This window comes from Jaculus jaculus, chromosome 18, assembly GCF_020740685.1.
Source record: "Jaculus jaculus isolate mJacJac1 chromosome 18, mJacJac1.mat.Y.cur, whole genome shotgun sequence".
Lineage (NCBI taxonomy): Eukaryota > Metazoa > Chordata > Mammalia > Rodentia > Dipodidae > Jaculus > Jaculus jaculus.
In genome coordinates, this window is record NC_059119.1 from 10537900 (window position 1) to 10565624 (window position 27725).

At 41.2% G+C, this 27725-nt stretch overlaps 1 protein-coding gene and 2 non-coding genes across 4 annotated transcripts in view; all 3 read left to right on the plus strand.

The window, feature by feature from the left end:
• Ccar1 (cell division cycle and apoptosis regulator 1) overlaps positions 1-27725 on the plus strand; it is a 55253-nt gene that overhangs the window by 24241 nt on the left and 3287 nt on the right. For both annotated transcript variants that reach the window (XM_045137538.1, XM_045137539.1), the window contains exons 10-22: positions 181-342; positions 4224-4449; positions 4990-5103; positions 5586-5752; positions 6479-6689; positions 7494-7577; positions 11244-11429; positions 12777-12968; positions 14580-14819; positions 15480-15591; positions 19619-19701; positions 20552-20698; positions 26971-27091. In XM_045137538.1, coding sequence (XP_044993473.1) covers positions 181-342; positions 4224-4449; positions 4990-5103; positions 5586-5752; positions 6479-6689; positions 7494-7577; positions 11244-11429; positions 12777-12968; positions 14580-14819; positions 15480-15591; positions 19619-19701; positions 20552-20698; positions 26971-27091 — 2045 coding nt within the window. The remainder of the gene's footprint in view (positions 1-180; positions 343-4223; positions 4450-4989; positions 5104-5585; positions 5753-6478; positions 6690-7493; positions 7578-11243; positions 11430-12776; positions 12969-14579; positions 14820-15479; positions 15592-19618; positions 19702-20551; positions 20699-26970; positions 27092-27725) is intronic.
• LOC123455900 lies at positions 5392-5456 on the plus strand. The gene has a single exon (XR_006634203.1). It is a non-coding gene; the product is annotated as a small nucleolar RNA SNORD98 (small nucleolar RNA).
• LOC123455860 lies at positions 11517-11624 on the plus strand. Its single transcript, XR_006634175.1, has one exon. It is a non-coding gene; the product is annotated as a U6 spliceosomal RNA (small nuclear RNA).

Genomic DNA, 27725 nt, shown 5'->3' on the forward strand with positions numbered 1-27725 from the left:
AGCACTTGGGAGGCTGAGGCAGGGGGAGTCCTGTAAATTCAAGACCTGAAGCTAGCCTGTGTTGCATAGTGAGTAACAGGCCAGCCAGGGCTACAAAAAAGGACCCTGTCTCCAAGAAATAGAAAGCAACCTTCCATACTACCAAAAAATGTTAGTAATTTTAGCAGTATTTCCTTGAAGTCGTGAAAGGGAAAGAGAAAGACGCAGATCAAGAGAAAGATCACCTCAGAGGAAGCGTTCCCGAGAGAGATCGCCCCGGAGGGAGAGAGAACGGTCACCTCGCAGAGTTCGGCGTGTTGTTCCACGGTACACAGTGCAGTTCTCAAAGTTTTCTTTAGATTGGTAGGTAATATTTTCTTTCCATTATTTTGTGTAGTTTGGTGTTAATTGTGATGGCTTTTTTCTTGTAAACTTCATTTATATTTTATATATCAGCTCAAGAATCATATTGGAAGTTGTAATTTAGATCTATAAGGGGATAATTGTGTATACTCATTTATGATAGCAATTATTTAACAAAGTACCAGTGAGCTATAGTTGTAGCTCGTCAATAGTCTTAGATTGCTTTCCTAGCATATATGAGGCCCTAGATTCAACTGTAGTACAGTAAAATAAATTGGTGAGTAAATCCTGGAGATATGGCTTCATGTTTAAGGTGCTTGCCTATGAAGCCTAAAGACCCAGGTTTGACTCCCCAAAACTCATATAAGCCAGTTGCACATAATGGCACATCTAGAGTTCATCTGCAGTGGCTAGAGGCCCTGGTACACCCATTTTCTGTGTGTGTGTGTGTGTGTGTGTGTGTGTGTGTGTGTGTCTCGCTCGCTCGCTCGCTGATAAGTGAGATTTTTTTTTGGTTTTTGGAGGTACTTGTACTCATGAGATTGTAATCAGCCCATGGTAATGCCTCCCCCCCCCCCACTTTCCCTTTGAAGCTCCACTCTCCATCATATCCCCTCCCCCTCTCAATCAGTCACTATTTTGTTTTGATATCATGATCTTTTCCTCCTATTATGGTCCTGTGTAGGTAGTGTCAGGCACTGTGAGGTCTTGGATATCCAGGTCATTTTGTGTCTGGGGGGAGCACGTTGTAAGGAGTCCTACCCTTCCTTTGGCTCTTACATTCTTTCTGCCACCTCTTCCTCATTAGACCCTGAGCCTTGGAAGGTGTAATTGAGATGTTAGTCAGTACTCCAGTCACTTCTTTCCAGCACTATGATATCTTCTGAGTCGTCCCCTATAAGATATATATTTTTAAATTTTTCTTAGCATTTTCCATGATTATAAAAAAATATCCCATGGTAATTCCCTCCCTCCCCCCCCACACTTTCCCCTTTGAAATTCCATTCTCCATCATATTACCAGTCTTCGATCAACGGTATATAAGTAGCTGCACTCCCCTGCTAGAACCTCCAAACAAGCTCTCAAGATATTTTTAAATTTACAATCATTTAAGGTTGAGATTTATTGGTAGCTCAAAAAGATAAATACTCCATTGTATACAATGGTGACACACATGCTTCCGGTTTAGGTGGCAGTATGGTATACTATATGTACTCAGAGCTGTACAATTTACACGTGTATCTTCACTGAATTAGTCAACCTTTAAAATTTTTATTTATTTATAAGAAAGAGAATAGATATGCTAGGGCTTCTAACCACTATGAATGAACTCCAGATGCATGTGCTACCATGTACATCTGGCTTACATGGGCTCTGGGGAATCAAACCTGGGGCCTTGGTTTAGAGGTTATGCCATTTCCCAGCTCTTACTCAGCCTTTAAAAACCAAAGTCTACAGCCACATATGGTGGTGCATGTCTTTAATCCCAGTACTCAGAAGGCAGCGGTAGGAGGATCACCATGAGTTCAAGGCTGTCCTGAGAGTACATAGTGAATTCCAGGTTAGCCTGGACTAGAGTGAAACCCTACCACGGGAAAACAAACAAACAAACAAAAAGTCAAAATAAGCAAACAAACCTTCCATAAGTCAGGTATAAGTTAACAGGAATTTCTGAGATTCATTTGCAGAATTAACTTGCAGGATTACTGTAATTTTGACTTCCAATAGCAATCATGGTTTGTCCATAATTAGTGAGGTAGTAGGGTGGGGTGCAGCTACTAATAATGAGAACAGATGGAAAGACAAATTGACAGGACAATGAGAAAAGCTGTGTCCATAGCTGTTTTGCAAAGGCACAAGTAGCTATGTATGTTTCAGTGACCTGAGAAGAGCAAGTTTCTACATTTTACAAAGTATAATATAATGTTAATATTCATAATAGTAGCTTTTGAGATGTTACTTTAAGTGCTAGATCTAATAAATTAGTTTATTTTACTTGTTACTTAGTGGCCCTATTATGCCCATTCTGTTTCTCTCCTATTTCTTTCTGCTTGAAAATAAGTAAATAAAAGTATTTTCTAAAGAAATTACTGTATTTTTTTATGTTTTATTATAGATTTTACCCCTTCAGGGCAAAATTGGACTTTATAAATTTTGGTATAGGAAAATTCACACATTACTTTTTTTATTTATTAACAACTTCCATAATTGTAAACAATATCCCATGGTAATGCCGTCCCTCCCCCACTTTCCCCTTTGAAACTCCATTCTCCATCATATCTCCTCCCCTCTCTCTCTGTATCTCCCTCTCTGTGATTCTAATAAATAGTTACATTTATATTTTATATTTTTTTGTGTTTTCCAATTATTTTTTCTATTTGTTTTTTCTTCTTTGGTGTTTTCAGACAGCCCTGGCCACCATTACTCCAATCCTCTTGCCTCTTCATCCAAAGTACTGAGATGACAGGCTGTGCTACCATGCATGGTTTTCTACTTTGTACTATTTATTTTTTATTATTATCATTTATTATTAATTATCAGAAACAAAAATTTAGAGAATGGATATGCCAGGATACCTAGCCACTGCAAATGAAATCCAGATGCATGCACCACCTTGTGCATCTGTCTTATGTGGGTACTAGGGAATTGAACCTAGGCTTAGGCTTTGCAGGCAAGTGCCTTAGCTGCTTTGCCATCTCTTTAGCCCCACTTTGTGCCTTTTTTGGTGGGTGGAGGTGGGGATTTTGAGGTAGGGTCTCACTCTAGCCCAGGCTGACCTGGAATTCCCTGTGTAATCTCAGGGGGGTCTTGAACTCCCAGTGATCCTTCTACCTCTGCCTCCTGAGTGCTGGGATTAAAGGTGCGTGCCACCACGCCCAGCCCAATTTATGCTTTTAACAGACAATTTGGCCTTTTAGAAAATGGAGCTTCTCTGCTTCCAGTGATCTGTTATGCTTAGCAAAAATGAAATCGGTCAGGCCTGGTGGTACATGCCATTAATCCTTGCACTTAGGAGGCAAAGGTAGGAGGTTCACTGTGAGTTTGCTTGGGACTACTGAGTGAGGTGCAGGTCAGCCTGGGCTAGTGACACTCTTCGTCTGAGGTTTAAAAAAAAGAAAGAAAGAAGCCGGGTGTGATGAAACACACCTTTAATCCCAGCACTTGGGAGGCTGAGGTAGGTGTACATTTTTTTAATGTTAGAATAGGCATACCAGGGTCTCAGCCACTGCAGTCGAACTCCAGACACTTAAACCACCTAATGGACATGTGCAACCTTGTGCTTACCTTTGTGTATCTGGCTTACATGGGATCTGAAAAGTCGAACATGGGTCCTTAGGCTTCTCATGCAAGTGCCCTCTCTCCAGCCCTGTGTGCATTTATTTTTTCTTCTTTTTTTGTTTGGTTTTTCAAGGTAGGGTCTCACTCTGGTCCAGGCTGACCTAGAATTCACTATATAGTCTCATGGTGGCCTCGAACTCTCAGCGATCCTCCTACCACTGCCTCCGAGGTGCTGGGATTAAAGGCGTGTGCTACCACGACCGGCCTGTGTGCATTTTTAAATGAACTATAATGTTATCAAATAATGTATGCTTCCAACTAAGGCAGCACTGCTTTTGTTCAGATCTTCTCTGGCGTTGTTATTGGCAGTTATTTTATTTCTAAGGGTCTTCTCAAGCTCCACACAAAAACTAGTCAAGTAAAGGTAAACATTTAAGTATCATTTATCTAATGCTGTGAGTATGCCAGTTTGAATCTGCCCATTTTCAGCTTGCATTTTAATGTGACAGATTATGTATTTGGCTTCAGAATTAAGTGAATATTTGTATTGTATAATATTTAGTCTTAAGATCGTTTATTAAGTACTTATGTCTGTTTTTCAGCCCTAGTTGTGACATGATGGAACTAAGGCGCCGTTATCAGAATTTATATATTCCTAGTGACTTTTTTGATGCTCAGTTTACATGGGTGGATGCTTTCCCTTTGTCAAGACCATTTCAACTGGGAAATTACTGCAATTTCTATGTAATGCACAGAGAAGTAGAGTCCCTAGAAAAAAATATGGCTGTTCTTGATCCACCAGATGCTGACCACTTATACAGTGCAAAGGTTTGTATTCATTGTGATTCATACTTGAAACATCTTAGCAAGTTTATAATAAGATGGTATATGGACTTATTCTTTGAAACTGGTTATTATAGAAAAGACCTGAATTTTCTTGTTTGCTTAATTTTATTATGGTTATTTAAATAATTTAACCTCTCTGTCTTATCTTTTAAACTAAAATAGTGGCTGTAGTTTTGATACCTTAAACCTCAGAAATGTAAAGAAATTGTTATTGAAAGTTATGACTTCCTGTAGGCCTCAAATAGAACTTGTTGAGTGCATTAAATATTAACCTTCATGGTATTATTTGCTGTATTGTTTATAGTGAGTTTTGTTCTATTTTCAGACATTGATCTAAAAAATTGTCCCTTAAAAGTTAAAGCTAATGAGGCATTTTAAACCATTTTTTTCTATAGCATTTTGCATTCCATTTTTCTTTTTTTTAAGTCAGATATCTAATATATGAGGTTAATTTGTAGTACTTCTCATTCTTTTTACATTACTTTAGACTTTTGACAGGATTGAATTATTTGACTATAATAGGTAATGCTGATGGCTAGCCCTAGTATGGAAGATTTATATCATAAGTCATGTGCACTTGCTGAAGACCCACAAGAACTTCGAGATGGATTTCAGCATCCTGCTAGACTTGTTAAGGTAAAATGAAACATTTATGTTTAACCTTAGGTTGTATGTACTTGCTCTAGTTCCTGTTGTGTACACATAAAATTTTAAAAGTTTCACTTTTTAAAATTTTTTATTAAAGTAAAATACTCTGGCTATCTAACTTTGTATCTAACTAGTTCAGCTGTTATTTTAATGCCTTAGACATGGAGCCTAGTGGAATCTTGGTAATTAGGGATTTTAGAGTGTTTTGGGTGCTGCTTAAGTTTGAATTACATTTTCCCTTGTTAAAAGAATGCTAATGCAATATTTTAAGAGGATGAGTTATGATGTGTAAATCCTATTCCATTGCTGAAATGCAGTGTGGAACATGATGAACTGAACTCTTCCTTGACTGACAGATACCAGAGGTAGTAAAATGATATTGGAAAGGTTTGTACCTTTCCTTTTCACGTATTAATTTGTAATTTGACTGGCTGTTTAATATATGTAAATAATTGTATGTTTTGGATTAGTTTTTAGTGGGCATGAAAGGCAAGGATGAAGCCATGGCTATTGGAGGCCACTGGTCTCCTTTGTTGGATGGCCCAGACCCAGAGAAAGACCCGTCTGTGTTGATTAAGACTGCTACTCGTTGTTGTAAGGCTCTGACAGGCATTGACCTAAGTGTGTGCACACAGTGGTAAGCACGAATTCACTTCTTGATTAGAAATGTTTCTCCACTAGTTCATTTAGACTTTCTTGTCGGTCAGCCTCTCCCCTTATTTTAGCAACGTTGATCATGCAGGTAATCTCAAAAGAAATATCCCCATTTGTAGCAAAACATTATTTGGTGCCAAATGTGGTTTGGGGAAAGTGGATTAAGAACTAATCATGATGCACTGAAAATTTACTTTAAATGTTTTTATTATGCTGTATTTTGGAAGTTGGATGTATTTTGAAAATTCTTTTCATTTCATGTATAGCTGGAGAAGATCGTCAAGAGAGAACTTCATTTCATTATAATTCTTTTGTTACAAAATGATGTAGTTGCTGATTATTTTTGTTCAGCCATATTTTCTCTTGAGGCTTATTTGTCCTGTGTATTTTGTATATTTCTTATAATTTAATTGAGAATATTCTCTCTTAGCACATGAAATCTGAGCAGCTATCCAGCTTCTTCAGGTGTGTCTAAAAGATGGGTAGCTCTATAATCAATCTGAAATGCTTTGTGAAGCATATTGTTTCAACCAATAAAATATTGTACAAATCTACCAAAAGAGGAACTATGGCTTCTATAATTTTTTTTTCTTTAGACCAACCTCAAGTTCTTGCAGCAAAATTTCTTTACTTGATGTGCTACAAGTGAACTAGGGTCTTTAAAATGTATTTAGATTTTTTTTCCAACATGCTTCTTCCCTTGCAACAGGTACCGTTTTGCAGAGATTCGCTACCATCGCCCTGAGGAGACCCACAAGGGGCGTACAGTTCCAGCTCATGTGGAGACAGTGGTTTTATTTTTCCCGGATGTTTGGCATTGCCTTCCCACCCGCTCAGAGTGGGAAACCCTCTCCCGAGGATACAAGCAGCAGCTGGTCGAGAAGCTTCAGGGTGAACGCAAGGAGGCTGATGGAGAACAGGCACTGAACGCTAATCCCTTTTTCTATTTCCGCTTCTCACAGGCACAGGAACACAGGCACAAATGCACACCACACACTACATAGCAAACACACATGGAGGAACATATCTGGTAACAGCGACTGGTAATCCAGCTTTCAGCAGTATAGCTGCATTTTCTTTTCTCTTAAAAATCCTGTCTATTATGCTAACTTTTAAGAGTGCTGAGACCTCAAAGGAAAAAGAATGTGCTTAAATTGCACAGAATTTTGTTTTTATCATAGGTCTAGTTGCTGGAATCTGGGACCAGTTGTTGAGCAAGATTCAGTATTAAGCCATTTTAAACATTATGCCATTTTCTAAAATTTTAAAAATTTTCTCTTTCACGGTCATCAGTTCTAGTCATGGATATTTGAAATTGGACAACCACAAGTCTGAGGGAATTGAAATTTCAGGCTATGTGGCAACGTCTTTGGCACATTTCAAAGGTCTGACTAAACCATTGGGTGGCTTGAAAATTGGGGCAAGATCACACACTGTGTGGTTAGTGGAGACCGGCAGTGTTTGTGCATCCCTGATATCCTTGTGTTGTAATTGATCACCCTTTTGTGTTTCACAGATCTGGCTTTGATTGGCTGATGAGTGTCTTTGTGATCAGTTAAAAGTGGTAGAATGTATGTACGTGGACTTGCCTAAATAATAACTTTAGGAGAAGACAATCTGAAACATTTGTGACCTTGCACAGATCAGCAACAGACTTTTAAGAATAAATTACTCATATTTTAAGGTTTCAGAATAGTAATTATTTTCTTAATTTTGTATGTTAGGATGAAGAAGAGAAGGATGATGGCGAAGCTAAGGAAATTTCTACTCCTACCCATTGGTCTAAACTTGATCCAAAAGCAATGAAGGTAACTGAAAACTGGAAGATTCTAAACAAAAATATGTAAACTTGGATTGGGGGTATTTTTAAGAAATATTTTATTTATTTGACAGAGAAACGGGAGAGAGAGAGAATGGGCCCTAGGACCTCCAGCCACTGCAAATGAATTCCAGATGCATGCGCCCCCTTGTGCATCTGGCTAACATGTGTCCTGGGGAATTGAACCTGGGTCTTTTGGCTTTGCAGGAAAATATCTTCACTGCTAAGCCATCCCTCTAGCACCCCCCCCCCTTTTTTAAATGATACTCAAGATAGATATGGTGGCTGACACCTCTAATCCCAGAATTTCAGAGGTTGAAGCAGGAGGATTGCATCAGGCTAACCTGAGCCACATAGGTTATTCCAGGCCACCTGAGATCCCAAAAAACCAGACTAAAGAAAACATTCAAAATGAAGTCCACTGATTTTAGATTATTACATTCTACCTAAACATGTAAATATATATGTATACATTAGACAATGTGACATGTATTAGTTTAGCTACTGTCTGACAAATATCTGTAATATATAAATGCCTGTATGGTGTCTATAACATTGTTTTTTGGCTTGGGATTTCTGTCTGCTCTTAAGTAACTTAATTTTTTTTATGACAAATTGCAAAGGTACCACTTATTAGTTGTACCACCTAACTGGGAAACAAAGTAAGACTCCTCTTACATCCTGATTAACCTTGTTAGTCTTTCTGATAGCTTCAGATTTGTCATCCTTCTGCAGTTTTTTGTAATCTGGGCCTTTAATGTGAGTGTAGGTCTATGTGCAAAAGATTAGAGACTGATCATTACTTGCTTTTGCAGTTCCCAAAGCAGAAAAAAACGTTTTTCTACTTTGTAATGTAACTTTTTTTTTTTTTTTTTTTTTTTTGCTTTTTGGGGTAGAGTCTCACCTCTAGCTCAAGCTGACCTGGTATTCTCTGTGGAGTCTCAAGTCTTGAACTCACAATGATGATCCTCCTATCTCTGCTTCCTTAGTGGTGGGATTAAAGGTGTATATCATATGCCCGGCTCACTCAGCTTTGATATTTTAAAGCTTTGTGGGGGCAGTGAACTAATGATAGTTAGGATGTCCTTGAACTTTTGGGCTCAGATGGTCCTGTATTTGAGCCTCCTATGTATCTGGGACTACAGGCGTGAACCACCACACTTAACTAGATGAATCTTGTAAATCCACATTGCTGTTGAAGTGGAAAAACATTTACCATGAGAATGTTATACTTACTCAAATTGTCATCAATACCAAGTTTCATGTAGAGTACTCCAGATTCAGAAAATTAACCCTGTGCTTAGAATTTTTTGTCAAATTGATGGCTTTGTTTCTAAGCTCTGTATTCTAAAATTTATAACTAATATGGTAGTGCATACCTATAATCCCACCATTTGGGAGGCAGAGCCAAGAGGATCATGAGTTCAATGTCAGCCTGGATTATGTAGCTGAATCCTGTCTCAACAAAGGAAAAGAAAAACACCTGTATTTCTTAGGATTATCAGTAAATATATATGCTTTAAAAAAAATTATTACTATTTATTTGAGAGAAAGGCAGAAAGAGGGATTGAGAGTAGGCTCACCAGGGCCTGTAGCCACTGCAAACAAACCCTAGACATATGTGCCACTTTGTGCATCTGGCTTATGTGGGTACAAAGGAATTGAACCTGATTTCTTAGACTTTGCAATGCCTTAACTGCTAAGACATACCTCCAGCCCATATAGGTTTTTTTTGCTTGTTTATTTCTTCGAGGTAGGGTCTCACTCTACCTCAGGCTGACCTGGAATTCATTATCTAGTTTCAGGGTGGCCTTGAATTCATGGCAGTCCTCCTATCCTATCTCTGCCTCTGAGTGCTGGGATTAAATGCATGTGCCACCACTCCCAGCTTTTTTTTTTTTTTTAATGGTGTTTTCATTGTCTTTTATGCTAGGTATAGAAACATTGCTTCTGATCTTTTTAGTTATTGTTAGTTTTTCCTCATGTAATTATTGATAAATGTCACAGGATATTCAGTATATTTACTAATTTGTTAAATACTGCTCTTTGTTGAGCATCCGTATACCTCACCATTTTTAGCAACTTTTATTTTATTTACTTATTTTGACTTTTTGAGGTAAGGTCTCACTCTAGCTCAGGCTAACCTGGAATTCACTGTGTAGTCTCAGGGTAGCCCTGAACTCAAGGCGATCCTCCTACCTCTGCCTCCCAAGTGCTGGGATTAAAGGCGTGCACCGTCACACCAGGCTTTGGCAACTTTTTTAAAAAGAAAACACCCTTTATATTATATGTTGCCTTGTTGCTTTGTGAGTGTTTTCACATGGAAGTATAGGCACACAAGTGCCATGGCACATAGTTTCGGGTGTCAGTCCTTGCTTTTTTTTTTTTTTTTTTTTCCAGGGAGGGGGAGTTTGAGGTAAGGTCTTGCTCTAGCCCAGGCTGACCTGGAATTCACTCTGGTCTCAGGGTGGCCTTGAACTCATGATGAACCTCCTACCTCTGCCTCCCAAGTGCTGGGATCAATGGTGTGTGCCACCATGCCCAGTTTGGTCCTTGATTTTTATCTCATTTTGAGGTTCACTGCTGTTCAATAGTCCAGCCTGCCTGTGCCTGTGAGCTTCAGACAGATTTTCTGTCTTCTCTTCCCTCTTTTTTTTTTTTAATTTGTTGTTCATTTTTATTTATTTATTTGAGTGTGACAGAGAGAGAAAGAGACACAGAGAGAGAGAATGGGTGCATCAGGGCCTCCAGCCACTGCTAAGGAACTCCAGACGCATGTGCCCCTTGTGCATCTGGCTAACGTGGGTTCTGGGGAATCAAGACTCAAACCAGTGTCTTAGGCTTCACAGACAAGTGCTTAACCACTAAACCATCGCTCCAGCCCTCTCCTCCCTCTTGAGCCAGCATGCTGGGTTACACTTGATGGCAGCAGCACTAGCATCAGCCTTACCTGGCTGCTAGGGTTCATGCTCTGCTTGTGCCTGCCCGCATGGCAAGCTTACATGCTCATCTATTGAGCCAACTTCCAGCCCTGGTTTTTTGTTTTCTACCTATTTATTTATTTATTTATTTATTTATTTATTTATTTATTTATTTATTCATGAGGGAGAAGGAGACAGGGAGAGAGAACAGGCACACCCAGGTCATTGCAAATAAACTCCAATAAAATATGCCTCCTTGTGCATCTGGCTTCACATAGGTACTGGAGAATTAAACCCAGGTTGTTCAGCTTTGCAGGCAAGTGCCTTTAACTGCTGAACCATCTCACTCCAAAACCTTTTTAAGTATATTTAAGCCCAGGTGTAATGCAAACTGTGATCTTAACATTTGGGAGATAGGTAGGAGAGCCAAGAGTTCAAGCCCAACCTGAACTACCCAAGATTCTGTCTCAATTAACCCAAGCTTTTTTAACTTACTTTTCAAAAATACTCTGTCATTTTCTGTTTTTATAGGCATTGTACGAGCTATGTCCCTTTTGCTAAAGTTTTATTTATTTTTTGGATACAGCATCTCACTGTGTATCCCTGATGGCCCAACACTCCCTATGTAGACCAGGCTGCCTTGAATTTGTAACTTCTTAAAATCAGACAAAAGATAATTATTGTTCGTGTATATCCTATTTTCTTTTTCTGTGTTTTTGCACTCTATACATTAGGTAAATGATCTCCGAAAAGAATTAGAAAGTCGAGCTCTTAGTTCCAAAGGATTAAAATCCCAGTTAATAGCCCGACTAACAAAACAGCTTAAAGTAGAAGAACAAAAAGAAGAGCAGAAGGAACTAGAGAAGTCTGAAAAGGAAGATGAAGACGAGGATGATAGGAAATCTGAAGACGACAAAGAAGTATGTATTCTGTATTTAGAAGTACTGTAAGTTATCAATGTTTTTGTATACTGTGTGACCTTATCACTAAAGAATTAAACAAAATGAGCACTCATGTTAGTAGCACTTATACTGAGATTGGAACAATACAGAGAAGTTTAGCTTGGCCTCTGTGCAAAAGATGACATACAGATTCATGAAACATTCCACATTTTTTTAAAAGCTGGTTATGGCCAAACAGGTCTGTAACCCCAGTGGCGAGAGTTCACAGAATTGCTGGGACTTAGTGACAGACCACAGCTCTAGAGAGGGAGTTCTCATCTCAAGGGAATTGGCAAGTGGGCAATAAGAGAATGAGTCATAGGACTGGAGAGATGGCTTAGCGGTTAACATGCTTGCCTGCCGAGCAGAGGACCCAGATTATTCCCCAGGACCGACGTAAGCCAGATGTGCAAGATGGCGCATGTATCTGGAGTTTGTTTGCAGTGGCTCCAGGCCCTGGTGTGCCTAGTTTCCTCTTTCCTTCTTTCCTTCTTCCTTCCCTCCCTCCCTTTCATTTGCTTGTTACCTTTTGCTGTGCATATGAAGCTGAACTTGAACTTTTGGTGATCATCCTCCTGTCTCTATCTCCCTAGTATTGGGGTTATAGGCATGCACCACCACAATCAGCTTTATGGTTTTTGTGAAGGGTTTATTTAGGTTTCCTCCGTAACACAAGGGATAGAGATTATGGAGAGACTGCTGATTTGTTCTGGCAGACTGTCGTCTCAGCTGATGTTGGTGGGTTCCTGAGTGCTTTTGTGAAATGGTTTTTCCTCAGTATCAGCAGGAAAATGACCTCACCAGTTCTGGGGTTAAATGCATATGCCACCACACCCAGCCTTAGTGTAGGTGAAAATGATTTCCTCAAGCTGGGTGTGATGGGGCACATCTTTAATCCCAGGCAAAGGGAGGAGGATCGCCAGGAGTTCAAGGCCATCCTGAGACTTCATAGTAAATTTCAAGTCAGCCTGAGCTAAAGAGAGACCTCTACCTCGAAACCTCCCCTCCCAATCCCCCCCCCCCGCCGGGCCCTCCAAAAAGCTACTCTCTATTTTGGGCTAGTATAATCAGTCACCTTAATATGTTAAAACTGGGCATGGTGGCACCTTGAGAGAGAATAAGAATGGACATGTTAGGACCTCCAGCCACTGCATATGAACTCAGATGCATGTGCCACCTGGTGCCTATGGCTTAGTGGGTACTGGTGAACTGAATCTGGATCCTTAAGCTTTTTAGGCAATCACTTTAACTACTAAGTCATCTCTCCAGCCCCTGGTATATATTTTTTATAGCTTTGTGTATAATACATGACTTTTACACATCCAGGAGGAAGAAAGAAAACGGCAAGAGGAGATGGAACGCCAACGTCGGGAAAGAAGATACATTTTGCCTGACGAACCAGCCATAATTGTACATCCAAACTGGGCTGCTAAAAGTGGCAAGTTTGATTGTAGCATCATGTCTCTGAGTGTCCTTTTGGATTACAGATTAGAGGATAACAAAGAGCATTCATTTGAGGTAATGTTTAAGCTTTTGTCTATGTGTATGTGTACTCATGTGTGTGTAGAAGATAGAAGTCAATGTTGGCTGTCTTCTCAGGTATCTTACTGTTGTTGTTTTTTTTTAAGTATTTTTTGTTCATTTTTTATTTATTTATTTGAGAGTGACAGACACAGAGAGAAAGACAGATAGAGGGAGAGAGAGAGAATGGGTGCACCAGGGCTTCCAGCCTCTGCAAACGAACTCCAGACGCATGCGCCCCCTTGTGCATCTGGCTAACGTGGGACCTGGGAAACCGAGCCTCGAACCGGGGTCCTTAGGCTTCACAGGCAAGCACTTAACCGCTAAGCCATCTCTCCAGCCCATATCTTACTGTTTTTGAGTCAGATTTTCACCCTGAGTCTACAAAGAAGTAAGTAAGGAATACTTCATCTAAATGAAAAAATTCTTTAGGAGCCGGGCATGGTGGTGCACGCATTTAATCCCAGCACTCGGAGGCAGAGGTAGGAGGATTCCCATGAGTTCGAGGCCACCCTGAGACTCCATAGTGAATTCCAGGTCAGCCTGGGCTAGAGTGAAACCCTACCTTGAAAAAACAAAAAACAAACAAACAAACAAAAATTCTTCAGGGAGGAGAGATTGTTTAGTGCATTTAAGGCACATGCCTGTGAAGCCCAAGAACCCAGGTTCAATTCTCCAGGTCCCACGTAAGCCAAGATGAACATGGTAGTAGCACATGCCTCTGGTTTGCTGTGGTTAGAGGCCCTGGTGTGCCCATTCTCATTTTCTCTTTCTGCCTTGCTCTGTCTGTAATAAATAAATAAAAATAAATCTTTTAAGGAAATGTCTTTAAATATTTTACTTATTTACAAGAGAAAGAAAGAAAGAGTGGGCATACCAGGCCTTCTAATCACTGCAAACAAACTCCAGACACATGCGCCACATTGTGTGTCTGGCTTATGTGGGTTCTAGGGAGTTGAACCTGTCATTGGCTGCTAAGCCATCTCTCCAGCCTCCAAAATGTCCTTCCCCCCACCCCCAAGGTTGGGTCTCACTTTCTAGCTCTGGCTGACCTGGAACTCTCTATAGTCTTAAGCATGGTCTTGAACTCATAGCAATCCTCCTACTTCTGCCTTCTGAGTTCTGGGATTAAAGGTGTGTGCCAACATGCTTGGTCCAAAGCATCTTTTGAATACTGCATGTAATCATAGCATTCAGTAGAAATGAAGCAGAAGGATCTAGAGTTCAAGGGTAAACTGCTTTATGGGAGTCCCTCTTTCATAAACATGAAAGAATCCAATCCTGGTAGCTCCTTTTTGTATTTGTAGCATTTGAAAGGTAGAAGCAGAAGGATCCTGGGTTCAAGTTCATCCTTAGTTACATAGGGATTTTGAGGCCAGCTTGGACTACACATGAAAATCTTTCCCAAGGATTCTGGAAGAATCAAAGAAAATAGCTACTTTAGTAGTATCGTGTTATCTTCATCATAATTGACAGTAGTTGTGGCAATAGGCCATTTCCTCCCCTGTATAGATAGGAATTATGTATGGTAGATGTGGCAGTTAACTGCTGGACCTAATCAGCATATCTGTTAAGGTACACTGGGTTAATGTTGATTTATTTTTGTAGGTTTCGTTGTTTGCAGAACTTTTCAATGAAATGCTTCAAAGAGATTTTGGGGTCAGAATATACAAATCATTACTGTCTCTTCCGGAGAAAGAGGACAAAAAGGAAAAGGAGAAGAAGAGCAAAAAAGATGAAAGAAAAGATAAAAAAGAAGAAAGAGATGATGACACTGATGAACCAAAACCCAAACGGAGGAAATCAGGCGATGATAAAGATAAAAAAGAAGACAGAGATGAAAGGAAGGTCTGTGATTATTTCCAAGATCGGCAACATAATTTGGAAGTTTTCAGTTCGTCTACTAGATTGTAATAAATGACCAAACTGAAAGATTTTAACAAATCGTTCTAAACTCTTCCTCTTCTCCTTTTGTTTGTTGTGCAGACTACTGACTTTGAATTCTTTATGTAGTCAAGGACGACCAACATGCTTAGCTTGAGTAGATTATTAACAAGTGTGTTGTTATTTTTGTTTTGGATTTGGAGTGGGATATGGAGTTGAGGTAGGGTCTCACTGACCTGGAACTCACTGCAGCCTAGGCTGGCCTCAAGGTGAGTCTCCTACTTCAGCTTCCTGTGGGTTCTGGGGTTATAGGTGTGTGGATCTGGCTCTCCAGGTGTATTATTGTGATAAGAAATTCATAATTGGGATTGTGCGTGGTGCCACATCTCCCCACTCGGGAGGCAGAGGTAGGAGGATTGCCATGAGTTCAAGGCTACTGTGAGACTTACATAGTGAATTCCAGGTCTGCCTGAGCCAGAGTGAAACCCTACGTCAAAAAACTGAACAAAAAAAAAGAAATTCATAATTGGAAACTGTTTCATGTACATCAATTTGATGGACTTATTGTTTACTTGTTCATTTGGTGTGAAATATTGGTTAATTTTAAGGCATCTTAAATTATAGAAAGAAGATAAAAGAAAGGATGACTCTAAAGATGAGGATGAAACTGAGGAAGATAATAACCAAGACGAGTATGACCCAGTGGAAGCAGAAGAAGCCGAGGATGAAGAAGACGGTATGCATCACGTGTACTCAGAACTCACCAGAATTCAAATTGTTGCTCATTTTCTGTTCTTTGACGGTTTTCTTACTGTTTTTGTAATACATGGTCTCTCTATATAACCCAGACTGAGTTACCCTCACTATATAATCCCAAGCTAGCTTTGAACTCACATCTCCTTACTTCAGTCCCACAATACTAAGATTATAGGCTCTCACCACCATACCTTGCTATCTTTTTAAAACTCCACATTCTGGGCTGGAGAGATCACTTAGTGGTTAAGGCGCTTGCCTGCAAAGCTAAAAGACCCAGATTTGGTTCTCCAGGACTCAAGTAAGCCAGATGCACAAGATGGCACATGCATCTAGAGTTTGTTTGCGGTGGCTAGAGGCCCTGTTGTGCTCATTCTCTATCTGCCTCTCCCTCCCTCCCTCTCTCCCTCCCGCCCTCCCTTCCTCTCTCTCTCTCTTTCTCTCTCTCTCTCTTTCTCTCTCTCTCTCTCATACACACACACACACACACACACACACAATACTAAAGAAAAACTCCACATTCTCTTAGTGTGTTCTTTTTTCCAAGTTTGTTTATTTATTTATTTGAGAGAGAAAGTAGAATCCAGAGAGAAATGAGTAGGTATGTGTGCGTCAGGACCACCTGCCACTGCACATGAATTTCAGAGGCTCGTGTTCCTTTGTGCATCTGGTTTTACATGGGTACTAGGGAATCAAACCCAGGCTGTCAAACGTTGCAAACAAGGAGCCATCTCTCCAGCCCCTGTCTTTTCACTTTAAGTCAACAATTGAATAGACATTCTTTCTGGGCACTTGAGGGGTGAAGGCAGTAGGATCCCAGGATTATGATCCTTGCCTTCATAGCAAGGTCAAGGCCATCCTGGGCTACAGGAGACCTTGTTTCCAAAGAAAAAGTTATCATCCATAACTTCATGTTTTATATTCTATTAATCATGATATGGTCAGCTCTATTTTGCAAAAGTACCCATAGGATTAGGGAGATGGTTAAAGACACTTGCTAGCTCAAAGTACCCAGAATCAGACCACTTCTCTTCAGCTCTGCTAATGCTACACTCATCCATGCCATATGGACTTGTTATTTATTTATTTTTATTTTTAATACCTTATGTATATTAGAGAGAGAGGGGCAGATAGTGAGAGTAGGTGCTCCAAGGCTACCAGCCATTGCAGATGATCACCAGACTCATGCACCACTTTGTAAATCTAGCTTATGTGGATTGAGGGGAATTGAACCTAGGTCCTTAGGTTTCACAGGCAAACACCTTAATTACTAAGCCACCTCTCCAGACCCTTCCCCCTATCATCCTTTTTTTTTTTCTCAAGGTAGGGTCTCTCTGTAGCCCAGGCTGACCTAGACCTCACTGTGTAGTCCAAGGCTGGCCTTGAACTCATAGCGATCCTCTTTCCTCTGCCTCCAAAGTGCTGGGATTAAACGCATGTGCCACCACTTCCAGCTACCTTGTTCATTTAACCAGTGTTAGGCATCCAGGAACTCAAAGCCATCCTCCTATCTCTGTGCCTTCTCAGTGCTGAGATTAAGGGCATGGCCATCATACCCTGCCTGAGAGAGAGAAAGAGAATAAGTATGGGCATCCCAGGGGCTCTCAATGCTGCAAACAAATGCCACACCCAGGAGCCATGATTTTGTGGTGGTGGTATTGTTTGTTTGATCCATTGGAGGGTCTCACTGTAGTCTACACTGATGTAGAACTCACTCTGCAGTCCCAGGCTGACCTCTTAACTCACAGTGATCCTCCTACCTCTGCTTCTGGAGTGCTGGGATGTTTTCAGATGTGGCCTTCAAACATTTGTAGATATGGGCTGGAGAGACATTAAAGGTTAAACACTCTTACTTAGAAAGCCTAGGTTCAATTCCTCAGTCCCCATGTAAAGCCAGATGCACAAAGTGGCACATGCATCTAGAGTTCATTTGCAGTGCCAGGAGGTCCTGGTGTACCCATATTCACCTTCTCATTGTCTCTTTCAGTCTCTCCCTCCTCCTAACTCTAATTAATAAATATAATATTTAATAATAAAAATGTTTTTGAGCCGGGCGTGGTGGCACACGCCTTTAATCCCAGCACTTGGGAGGCAGAGGTAGGAGGATTGCCATGAGTTCAAGGTCACTCTGAGACTACAGAGTGAATTCCAGGTCAGCCTGGACTAGAGTGACACCCTTCCTTGGGGAGGGAAAAAAAAAAAAAGTTTTTCAAGGCAAGCCCAACACACTACCTTTTTTTTTTTTTTTTTGAATGAGCGAGGAGGGGAAAGAGAATTGCCACACCAGGGCCTCCAGCTACTGCAAACTCCTGACACATACTTCCCCTTGTGTGCCTGTGCAACCTTGCACACCTGTGTCATTGTGCATCTGGCTTATGTGGGACTTGGAGAGTCGAACATGGAGCCTTAGGCTTCACAGGCAAGTGTGCTCACCACTGAGCAATCTCTCCATCCTATTTAAAAATGTTTCTGGCTTTATTTATTTATTTTTATTTATTTTGGTTTGTTTTGTTTTTTGATGTAGAGTCTCACTCTAGCCCAGAATGACCTGGAATTTACTGTGTAGTCTAAGGGTGGCCTCAAACTCACAGTGATCCTCATACCTCTGCCTTGTGAGTGCTGGGATTAAAGGCGTGTACCACCACGCCTGGCCTTTTTTTGTTCGCTTGTTTCTTGTTCAATAAAAAAAATTGGGGGGGGGTTGATTTTTCAATGTAGGGTCTCACTGTAGCTCAGGCTAACCTGGAATTCACTATGCAATCTCAGGGTGGCCTTGAACTCACAGCAATCCTCCTACCTCTGTCTCCCAAGTAGACTTGCCCACTTAAGTGAATCAGTCTCTTTTCTTTACCACATTCTTAATCTTATTTATTTATTTTATTTATTGGAGAGAGAGAGAAGGAGGCAGAGAGAGGGAGAGAGAATGGGCACACCAGGGCCTCCAGCCACTGCAAACAAACTGCAGATGCATGGGCCACCTTCAGCATCTGGCTTACTTGGGTCCTGGGGAATTGAACTTTGCAGGCAAACGCCTTAACCACGAAGCCATCTCTACAGCCCTCTTTCCCGTTTCTTTGTGAATTTCTTCCTTTTTTGTTGTTGTTGTTTTGTTTTTTCAAAGTAAGGTGTTGAAGTCAGGTTTGCATTGCTGGTAGAAATCACCCAACCAAGAGCAGTTTGTGGGTAAAAAGAGGTTTATTTTGTCTTACAAACTTGAAGGGGAAGCTCCATGATGGGAGGGAAAACAATGGCATGAGCATAGGGTGGACATCACCACCTGGACTATATAAGGTGGGACATAGCAACAGGAGAGTGCCAAACACTGGCATGGGGGTACTGGCAATAACACACATAAGCCCACACCCGACAGTACACTGCCTCCAAGAGGTGTTAATTCCCAAATCTCTATCAACTGGGAACCTAGCATTCAGAACAACTTTTATGGAGGACACCTGAATCAAACCACTACATAGAGTCTTGCTCTCTAACCCAGGATGGCCTGGAATTCACTCAGTGGTCAGTCTCAAGAGTGGCCTCGAACTCACAGTGATCCTCTTACCTCTGCCTCCTGAGTGCTGGGATTAAAGGTGTGCACCACTACGCCTGGCTCTTCTTCCTCCTTTTTATAGTATTGATTTTTGTGTACGTGTTTGCATGTGCACCCAAATGTATGTGCCATAGAGTGCATGTGGAATTCTGGCTCACCTCTTTTGAGGTGTCTGCCTCCCGTCACACTGTCACTATGGTGGGATTACAGAAGCTTGCCACAGCTTCCAGCATTTGAAGTGAGGTCTGGGCATCAGACTCAGGTACTCCAGCTTGAGCCCTTTGACCACTGAGCAATCTCCACAGTTTGCCTCTTTTTAAAATGATACCCACACTTTTTTCTTAGAGATTGGTGTTATTTCTTTTTTTTGAAACTTGTGATAAAAGAGTAGCATAGATTTCTACAGTAGTTGAAAATGTGTATTAATGAAGTTTTCTTGGTTGCTATTCCATTTGTTTTGCAGATCGGGATGAGGAAGAAATGAACAAACGAGATGATAAAAGAGATGTCAACAGATACTGCAAGGAGAGACCTTCTAAGGATAAGGTGTTTTAATTTTTCCTTTTTACTTTTAGGATATTGAGTAGTATATCCTTTGGAGTTTGACAATTTCCATATCTTATATGACTCAAATTTATTTTTAGTTTATTAGTCCTTGTTTATGTCTTTATTTTATTTATTTATTTTTTTCCTGGCCATCCTACCTCTTCCTCCAGCTGGAGATTGCTGGGATTAAAGGTGCTCCACCACACCCAGCCTTCATATATCTTTTTTTTGTTTTGTTTTTGTTTTTCAAGGTAGGGTCTCACTCTAGCCCAGGCTGACCTGGAATTCACTATGTAGTCTCTGGGTTGCCTTGAACTCATGGTGATCCTCCTACCTCTGCCTCCCAAGTGCTGGGATTAAAGGCGTGCGCCACCACGCCCGGCTTCCTCATATATCTTTTTAAAAAATTATTTATTTTTCTTTATTTATTTGAGAGCGACAAACAGAAAGAGAGAGAGAGAGAATGGGTGCGCCTGGGCTTCCATCCACTGTAAACCAACTCCAGATGCATGTGCCCCCTTGTGCATCTGGCTAACATAGGTCCTGGGGAAACGAGCCTCGAACTGGGGTTCTTAGGCTTCACAGGCAAGCGCTTAACCGCTAAGCCATCTCTCCAGCCCCCTTGTATATCTTTATAACACCAAACAGCAAGATTTAGGTACTAGGTTTTGATATTTGTACCTGTGTGAATCATCCTGTATGTCTTACTTTCTTTCATTGTCGTTACATGTTTTAGCTAGATTGAATCAGAGATTTTCAAGATTAGCACTATTTTATGGAAACAGTTTGCACTTCTTTTTTTTTTTTTTTGTAATGGTAATAAATTGCATCTTATTGCACATTTTTTTAGGAAAAAGAAAAAATGCAGATGATCACAGTTAACAGGGATCTATTAATGGCCTTTGTCTATTTTGATCAAAGTCATTGTGGTTACCTTCTTGAAAAGGATTTGGAAGAAATTCTATATACTCTTGGACTACATCTTTCTCGGGCCCAGGTAATCTATTTGTAAATTTAAAATGAAAGTAAATATTAATAACTTTGTTGCACTCAGACCTGAATCATATTGAACATGTGTTCTATACTAAATTATAGGCCCAACCTAGTAACTTTTCTAGATGTTACCTAGGATAATAGAATAAATTAATTTATTTAATGCCATAAGTTGTTGCTCATCTTTCCTTCTTTTTTGTTTTGTTTTTTCGAGGTAGGGTTTCACTCTGGCCCAGGCTGACCTGGAATTAACTATGGCCTCTCAGGGTGTCCTGGAATTCATGGTGATAACTCCTACCTCTGCCTCCCAAGTGCTGGGATTAAAGGCATGTGCCACCACGCCCGGCTCTTTTCTTTTTTATTTATTTGTGAGGGCAGAATGAAGGAAAGAGAAGAGAGAATGATAAAGAGAATATGGGCACACCAGGGCCTCCTGCCACTGCAAATGAAGTTCCATATGCATGCGCCACTTTCTGCATATGGCTTTACATGGGTACTGGGGAATGCGGAATCACACCCAGGCCGTCAGACTTTGCAAGCAAGTGCTTTTAACTGCTGACCATGTCTCTAGCTTCTGTTTTTTTTTTTTTAATATATATTTTCTTTATTTATTTGAGAGAGAGAGAAGTATGGGCACAACAGGGCCTCCAGCCACTGCAGACGAACAGATGCCTTGTGCATCTGGCTTACATGGGTCCTAAAAAGTTGAACCGGGATCCTTTGGCTTTGCAGGCAAATGCCTAACCACTAAGCCATCTGTCCAGCCCCCAGCTTTCATTTTTTAAAAAAAATTTTTCCCTGGCATGGTGTCACATGCCTTTAATCTCTGCACTCTGGGAGGCAGAGGTAGGAGGATCAATGTGAGTTAGAGGCCACCCTGAAACTACATAGTTGAGTTCTAGGTCAGCCTGGGCTAGAGTGAGACTCTACGTGGGGAGAGGGGTACTTTTTACTGGGCTGGAGAGATGACTTAGTGGTTAACATGTTTGCCTGTGACCCAGTCTCTCTCAAATAAATAAAATGTTAAAAAACTTTTACTGGGGGCTGGAGAGATGGCTTAGCGGTTAAGCGCTTGCCTGTGAAGCCTAAGGACCCCGGTTCGAGGCTCCATTCCCCATGTCCCACATTAGCCAGATGCACAAGGGGGCGCACGCATCTAGAATTCCTCTGCAGTGGCTGGAGGCCCTGGCGCACCCATTCTCTCTCTCTCTATCTCTCTCTCTCTGCCTCTTTCTCTGTCTGTCGCTCTCAAATAAGTAAATAAAAATAAACCAAAAAATAAAAACTTTTATTGGCAGCTTCCATAAGTATAGACAACAAAACCATGTTAATTCCCTCCCTTCTCTCAAATCCACCTTTTGTTGCATTCCCTGTCTTCCAGTTAGTCTCTCTTATTGTGATGTCATTATGTTTTTCCTCCTATTAAGAAGGTATTGTATAGGTAGTTTTAGTCAGTGGAAGATCATGAATATCAAGGGCATTTTGTATCTGGATGAGTGCATTGACTCTTGCATGCTTTCTGCCACCTCCTCTGCAGTGGACCCTGAGCCTTGAAGGGTGTGCTAGAGATGTCTCGGTGCTGTATGTAGCCCAGTCTTTTTACATGGGTGCTGAGGATTGAACATCCAGTACTCATACATCTGTAATAAGCATTACCTATTGAACCATTTCACAAGCCTGTTTTATGTTCTTTTGTTTTAAGTGTGTGTCTGTGTGTACACACACCAGAGTCTCTTGCCCCTGCAAATGAGTACCTTTATGGCTTTATGTGAATGGCTCAGAAATTGAACCTGAGTCAGCAGGCTTTGTAAGCAAGTGCCTTTAACCATGGAGTCTCCTCTCCAGTCCTTGGTGTTTGGGATTTTATTTATTTTTTTATTTAAGAGAGAGAATAGGCACATCTGGGTCTCCAGCCACTGCAGATATACTCCACCTTGTACATCCGGCTTTATATGGGTACTGGAGAATCAAATCTGGATACTTAGACTTCATTGGCAAGTGCCTTAACTACTAAGTCATTCTTCCAGCCCTTGTTTGTTTTTTTTTTCTGTTTGTTTGTTTTCAGATTGTGAGAGGGGTTTTGAGATAGGGTCTCAAATCTAGCCCATGCTGACCTGGAATTCAGTGTGTATTCTCAGGCTGGCTTTCAACTCTCAGCGATCCTCCTACCTCTACCACCAGATTGCTGGGTTTAAAGATGTGTGCCACCCTGCCTGGTTAGGCCAGCCTCTTTTAATGTGATTTCCAGGGTTTTAACTAGAGTCCACAAGTTTTCCACTTTGTTGACCTTGCTGTCTCCCATAGCCCCTTGTTAGCTTTTTTTGGCCTAAAACTCAAAGCATTCTTCCTACTTAAGCTTCCAACTGCCAGAAAAACCATCTTGAGCCATCACAACTTTAATATTTTCAATATAAGATATGAAAATAGGGCTTGAGAGATGACTTAGCAGTTAAGGCTCTTGCCTGTGAAGTCTAAGGACCCATCAGGTCCCACGTAAGCCAGATGCATAAGGTGGCGCATGTGTCTCAAGTTTGACTGCAAGGCTTGAGGCCCTGGCTTGCCAGTTCTCTCTCTGTCTCTCTATTTCTTGCTTGCTCTCTCTCAATAGATATATATGTATATGAAAGTATCATGAGCCAGGTGCAGTGGTGTATGCCATTAATCCCATCCTAGGTTTGCTGAGAGTTGCAGGTCAGTCTGGGGTAGAGCAAGTCCCTACTTCAAAAAAAAAAGCAAAGCCAGGTGTGGTGTCTCACACCTTTAATCCCAGCACATGTGATGCCGAGGTAGAAGGATAACCATGAGTTCAAGGCCACCCTGAGACTACATAGTGAATTCCAGGTCAGCCTGGGCTAGATTGAGACCCTACTTGGGAAAACAAGAAACAAACAAACAAAAAATCTTGATACAAGGGCTGGAGAGATGGCTTAGCGGTTAACCACTTGCCTGTGAAGCCTAAGGACCCCGGTTCGAGGCTCAGTTCCCCAGGTCCCACGTTAGCCAGATGCACAAGGGGGTGCATGCATCTGGAGTTCGTTTGCAGAGGCTGGAAGCCCTGGCATGCCCATTCTCTCTCCCTATCTGTCTTTCTCTCTGTGTCTGTCGCTCTCAAATAAATAAATAAAAAATTTAAAAAAAAATCTTGCCGGGTGTGGTGGCGCACGCCTTTAATCCCAGCACTCGGGAGGCAGAGGTAGGTGGATCGCCATGAGTTCAAGGTCACCCTGAGATGACAGAGTTAATTCCAGGTCAGCCTGGACCAGAGTGAGACCCTACCTCGAAAAACAAAAAAAAAAAAAAAAAAAAAAAAAAAAAAAAAAAAATTGATAAAAGCTTATTACAAAGCAATTAGATAATAATGTAATGTAAAGAGTAGAAAAGGGTACTAGGCATTTTGGCACTTATCATTAATGCCAGCACACGGAAGGTAAAGGTAGGAGGAGAATCACCATGAGTTTGAGGCCGGCCTGGGGCTACAGAGTGAGTTCCAAGTTAACCTGGGCTAGAGTGAGACCCTACCTCAAGGGGGAAAAAAGAAAAGAGAAAGAGTAGAAAGGTAAAAGTTACTTCCCCTATCTTCTGTAAAAGTTCTTTTCATCAGGACTAATACATAACCACATTATTTAAACAAAACTCTTAAAAGTAACTTAGGTTTATGAATGTTCTAATACTAGAAACAAAAGACGAAATTGGGGCTGGGGAGATGGCTCAACAGTTAAAGCATGGTTGCCAGCAAAGCCTAATGACCCAAGTTCAGTTCCCCAGTACCCACATAAAGCCAGATGCATGAATTAGTGCATGTATTTGTGGTTTGTTTGCAGCAGCTGGTGGCCCTGACATGCCCATTCTCTCTTTTTCTCTTCTGTCTCTCCCTGCTTGCAAATAAATAAATAAATAAACAACTAAATAAATAAAATACTAATTTAAAAAAAAAGATGAGGAGGCATGGTGGAGCACGCCTTTAATCCCAGCACTTGGGAGGCAGAGGTAGGAGGATTGCCATGAGTTCAAGGCCGCCCTGAGACTACATAGTAAATTTCATGTTGGCCTGGGCTCAAATGAGACCCCACCTCAAAAAAAACAAAAAATGAAAAAGATGAAACTGTTCTATACATATTGATACAGTGTTTTTTTACTCACCAACATATAAATATTCTACCATGAACGTATAGAGAGCCTTTAGATAATCCCAGTACTTGGAATTTGAAGAAAGAGAATCAAGACTACAGAGTATCAAAAAAAGGACATGGAGCCAGGCATGGTGGCACAGGCCTTTAATCCCAGCACTCAGGAGGATTGCCGTGAGTTCAAGGCTGCCCTGAGACTACATAGTGAATTTCAGGTTGGCCTGGGCTCGAATGAGACCCTAACTCAAAAAACCAAAAAAAGAAAAAGAAAAACAAAGGACACCAGGCAGGATAAGTAGTGTTGGAAGGAAGAACAAAGATGTTACTCTTTTTTTTTTAATTGCTGCCTCATCTACTATATAGATTTATAATAATTGGCTTAATTTCCTTATTCTTAATGAGTTTTTTATTCCTGAATTATAAACTTGTCTGTAATAAACATCTTTGTACATGTGTATCTTAATATTTGATTTAGTATTTATACCTCACCTGTATCCCAGCGCTTGGGATCCTCAGGAAGGAGTAATGTGAGTTGAAGGCCACTCTTAGATACACAGCAAGATGTGAGAGACAGCTCAGTGGTTAAGGGTACTTGCTGCATAATCATGAAGGCCAGCTGACTGTACAGACTGCACATAAAATAACTGGGTGTGGCCCGGCATACATGTAGCCCTATTCCTGCAGTGGAGCTGAGATGGGAATCACCAGAGTTCATGGAAAACTCCAGGATCAGTAAGAGATTCTGGCTCAAATAGAAAGTTCAACCCCAAGCCAGGCATGGTGGCGCACGCCTTTAATCCCAGCACTGGGGAGGCAGAGGTAGGAGGCTCGTCATGAGTTCAAGGCCACCCTGAGATGACATAGTTAATTCCAGGTCATCCTGGACCAAAGTGAGACCCTACCTTGAAAAACAAAACAACAACAACAACAGAATTCTTTGCAGGGACACTGACACATGGCACACATGGAAGCGTGGTGGGAGGATGTGGCTCAGTGGATGAGTGCTTGTCCTGCAAGCGAGAAGACCTGAGTCTGCATCTCCAGAACTCATGTAATTAGTGTCAGGCCCGGTAGCATTGGTGTCTGTAATCTCAGTGCACCTACAGAGGGAAAGGAGGTAGAGAAAGAGAGTCACTTGGATCCTCGCAGGCCACCTAATCTGAATGTAGCTGGCACACATGAGGAGACCCTGCTTTAGACATGTGCCAGTGCTCACAGGAGCCCACTTACACACGTGAGCATACACACCAAAATAAAAGGGGGGTAACTGGTGTGATGGCACACGCCTTTAATCCCAGTGGTAGGAGGGTTGATGTCAATTTGAATCCAGCCTGAAACTACATAGTAAAATTTCCAGGGCAGCCTGGGCTAGAGCAAGACCTTACCTTGTTGAGGGGAGGGTAGGAAATCCAGCATCAGACTGTAAGAAAAGATTTTTTTTTTAATTAAAAATTATCAACAATTGCCAGGCCATCGTGGTTCCCACCTTTAATCCCATCACTTGGGAGGCAGAGGTAAGAGGATCACCGTGAGTCTGAGGTCAGCGTGGGCTAGAGTGAGACCCTATGTTGAGAAACAAAAGAAAAGTTGCCCAAAAGCTTGTGTTCTGGTTGATTAAGGTGGGATACCTAAGAAAACAACTGCTGTTGGATCCTCATCACTGTGAAAATTAGAACATAGCTCTACAGAAAGATAAAGTCAGCCAGGTGTGGTGACACACACCTATAATCCTAGCTCTTGGGAGGCAGAGTTAGGAGGATTGCTATGAGTTCGAGGCCATCCTGAGACTACATAGTGAATTCCAGGTTAGCCATAGGTACAGCAAGACCCTACCTTGGAAGACCAGAAAAAAAAGATAAAGTCTGATTTCAAACTGGGGTGCAGCTCAGTGATGACATTTCATTTTCCAAGTGTACTTGAGGAGTTGAGTTCAATCTCAGTACCATAGTGAAGTAAAGTATGGGACTTGCTGTGGTGTACACCTTTAATTCCAGCACTCAAGAGACAGAGGTAGGAGGATCACTGTGAGTTTGAGGCTAGACTGAGACTACATAGTAAATTCCAGGTCACCCTGGGCTAGAGCAAGACCCTACTTTGAAGAAAAGAAGTTAAATGTTTGTCTTACTGTTTTCTTGCTTACAATTAATAGGTAAAGAAGCTTCTTAATAAAGTTGTGCTACGAGAATCTTGCTTTTACCGGAGATTAACAGACACCTCAAAGGATGACGAAAACCATGAAGAGTTGGAATCCCTTCAGGAAGACATGCTAGGTTTGAGGATATAAGATTTTGTACATTTTGGGTTTTGGTCCTGTTTTATATATTTGCAAGGAGAGAGACAGCTTGAGAAAGCAGGAGAGAAAGTGGGTGCATCAGTGCTTCTAGCCACTGCAAGCAAACTCCAGATTTGTGTTTCACTTTGTGCATCTGTCCTTATGTGGGTACTGGGGAATCAAACTCAGACTGTCAGATTTTGCAAGCAAGTGCCTTAACTGCTGAGCCATCTCTCCAGTCCCAAGGGTGGGTGGGGGGATGAATGAATGTGTGTGTGTCAGGGCTTCTTGTCACTGCAAAGGAACTCCAGATGCATTTGCCCCTTTGTGCATGTGCCTTCATATGGGTACTGAGGAATCAAACAATTAACTTTATTTGTTTATTTATTTATTTATTTGAGGTACAGCCAGGTAGACTGGATGTGCCAGGGCCTCTAGCTACTGCAAACAAACCCCAGAACACATGCACCACCTTGGGCATCTGGCTTATATGGGTACTGAGGAATAAAACCTTAACCATAAAATGTACCTTAAACATTAAGCCATCTCTCCAGCCTTTTTTTTTTTTTTTTAAATACAGGGTCTATGTAGCCCATGCTGTTGTTGAATTTGTGATCCTTTTGCCTTTTCCT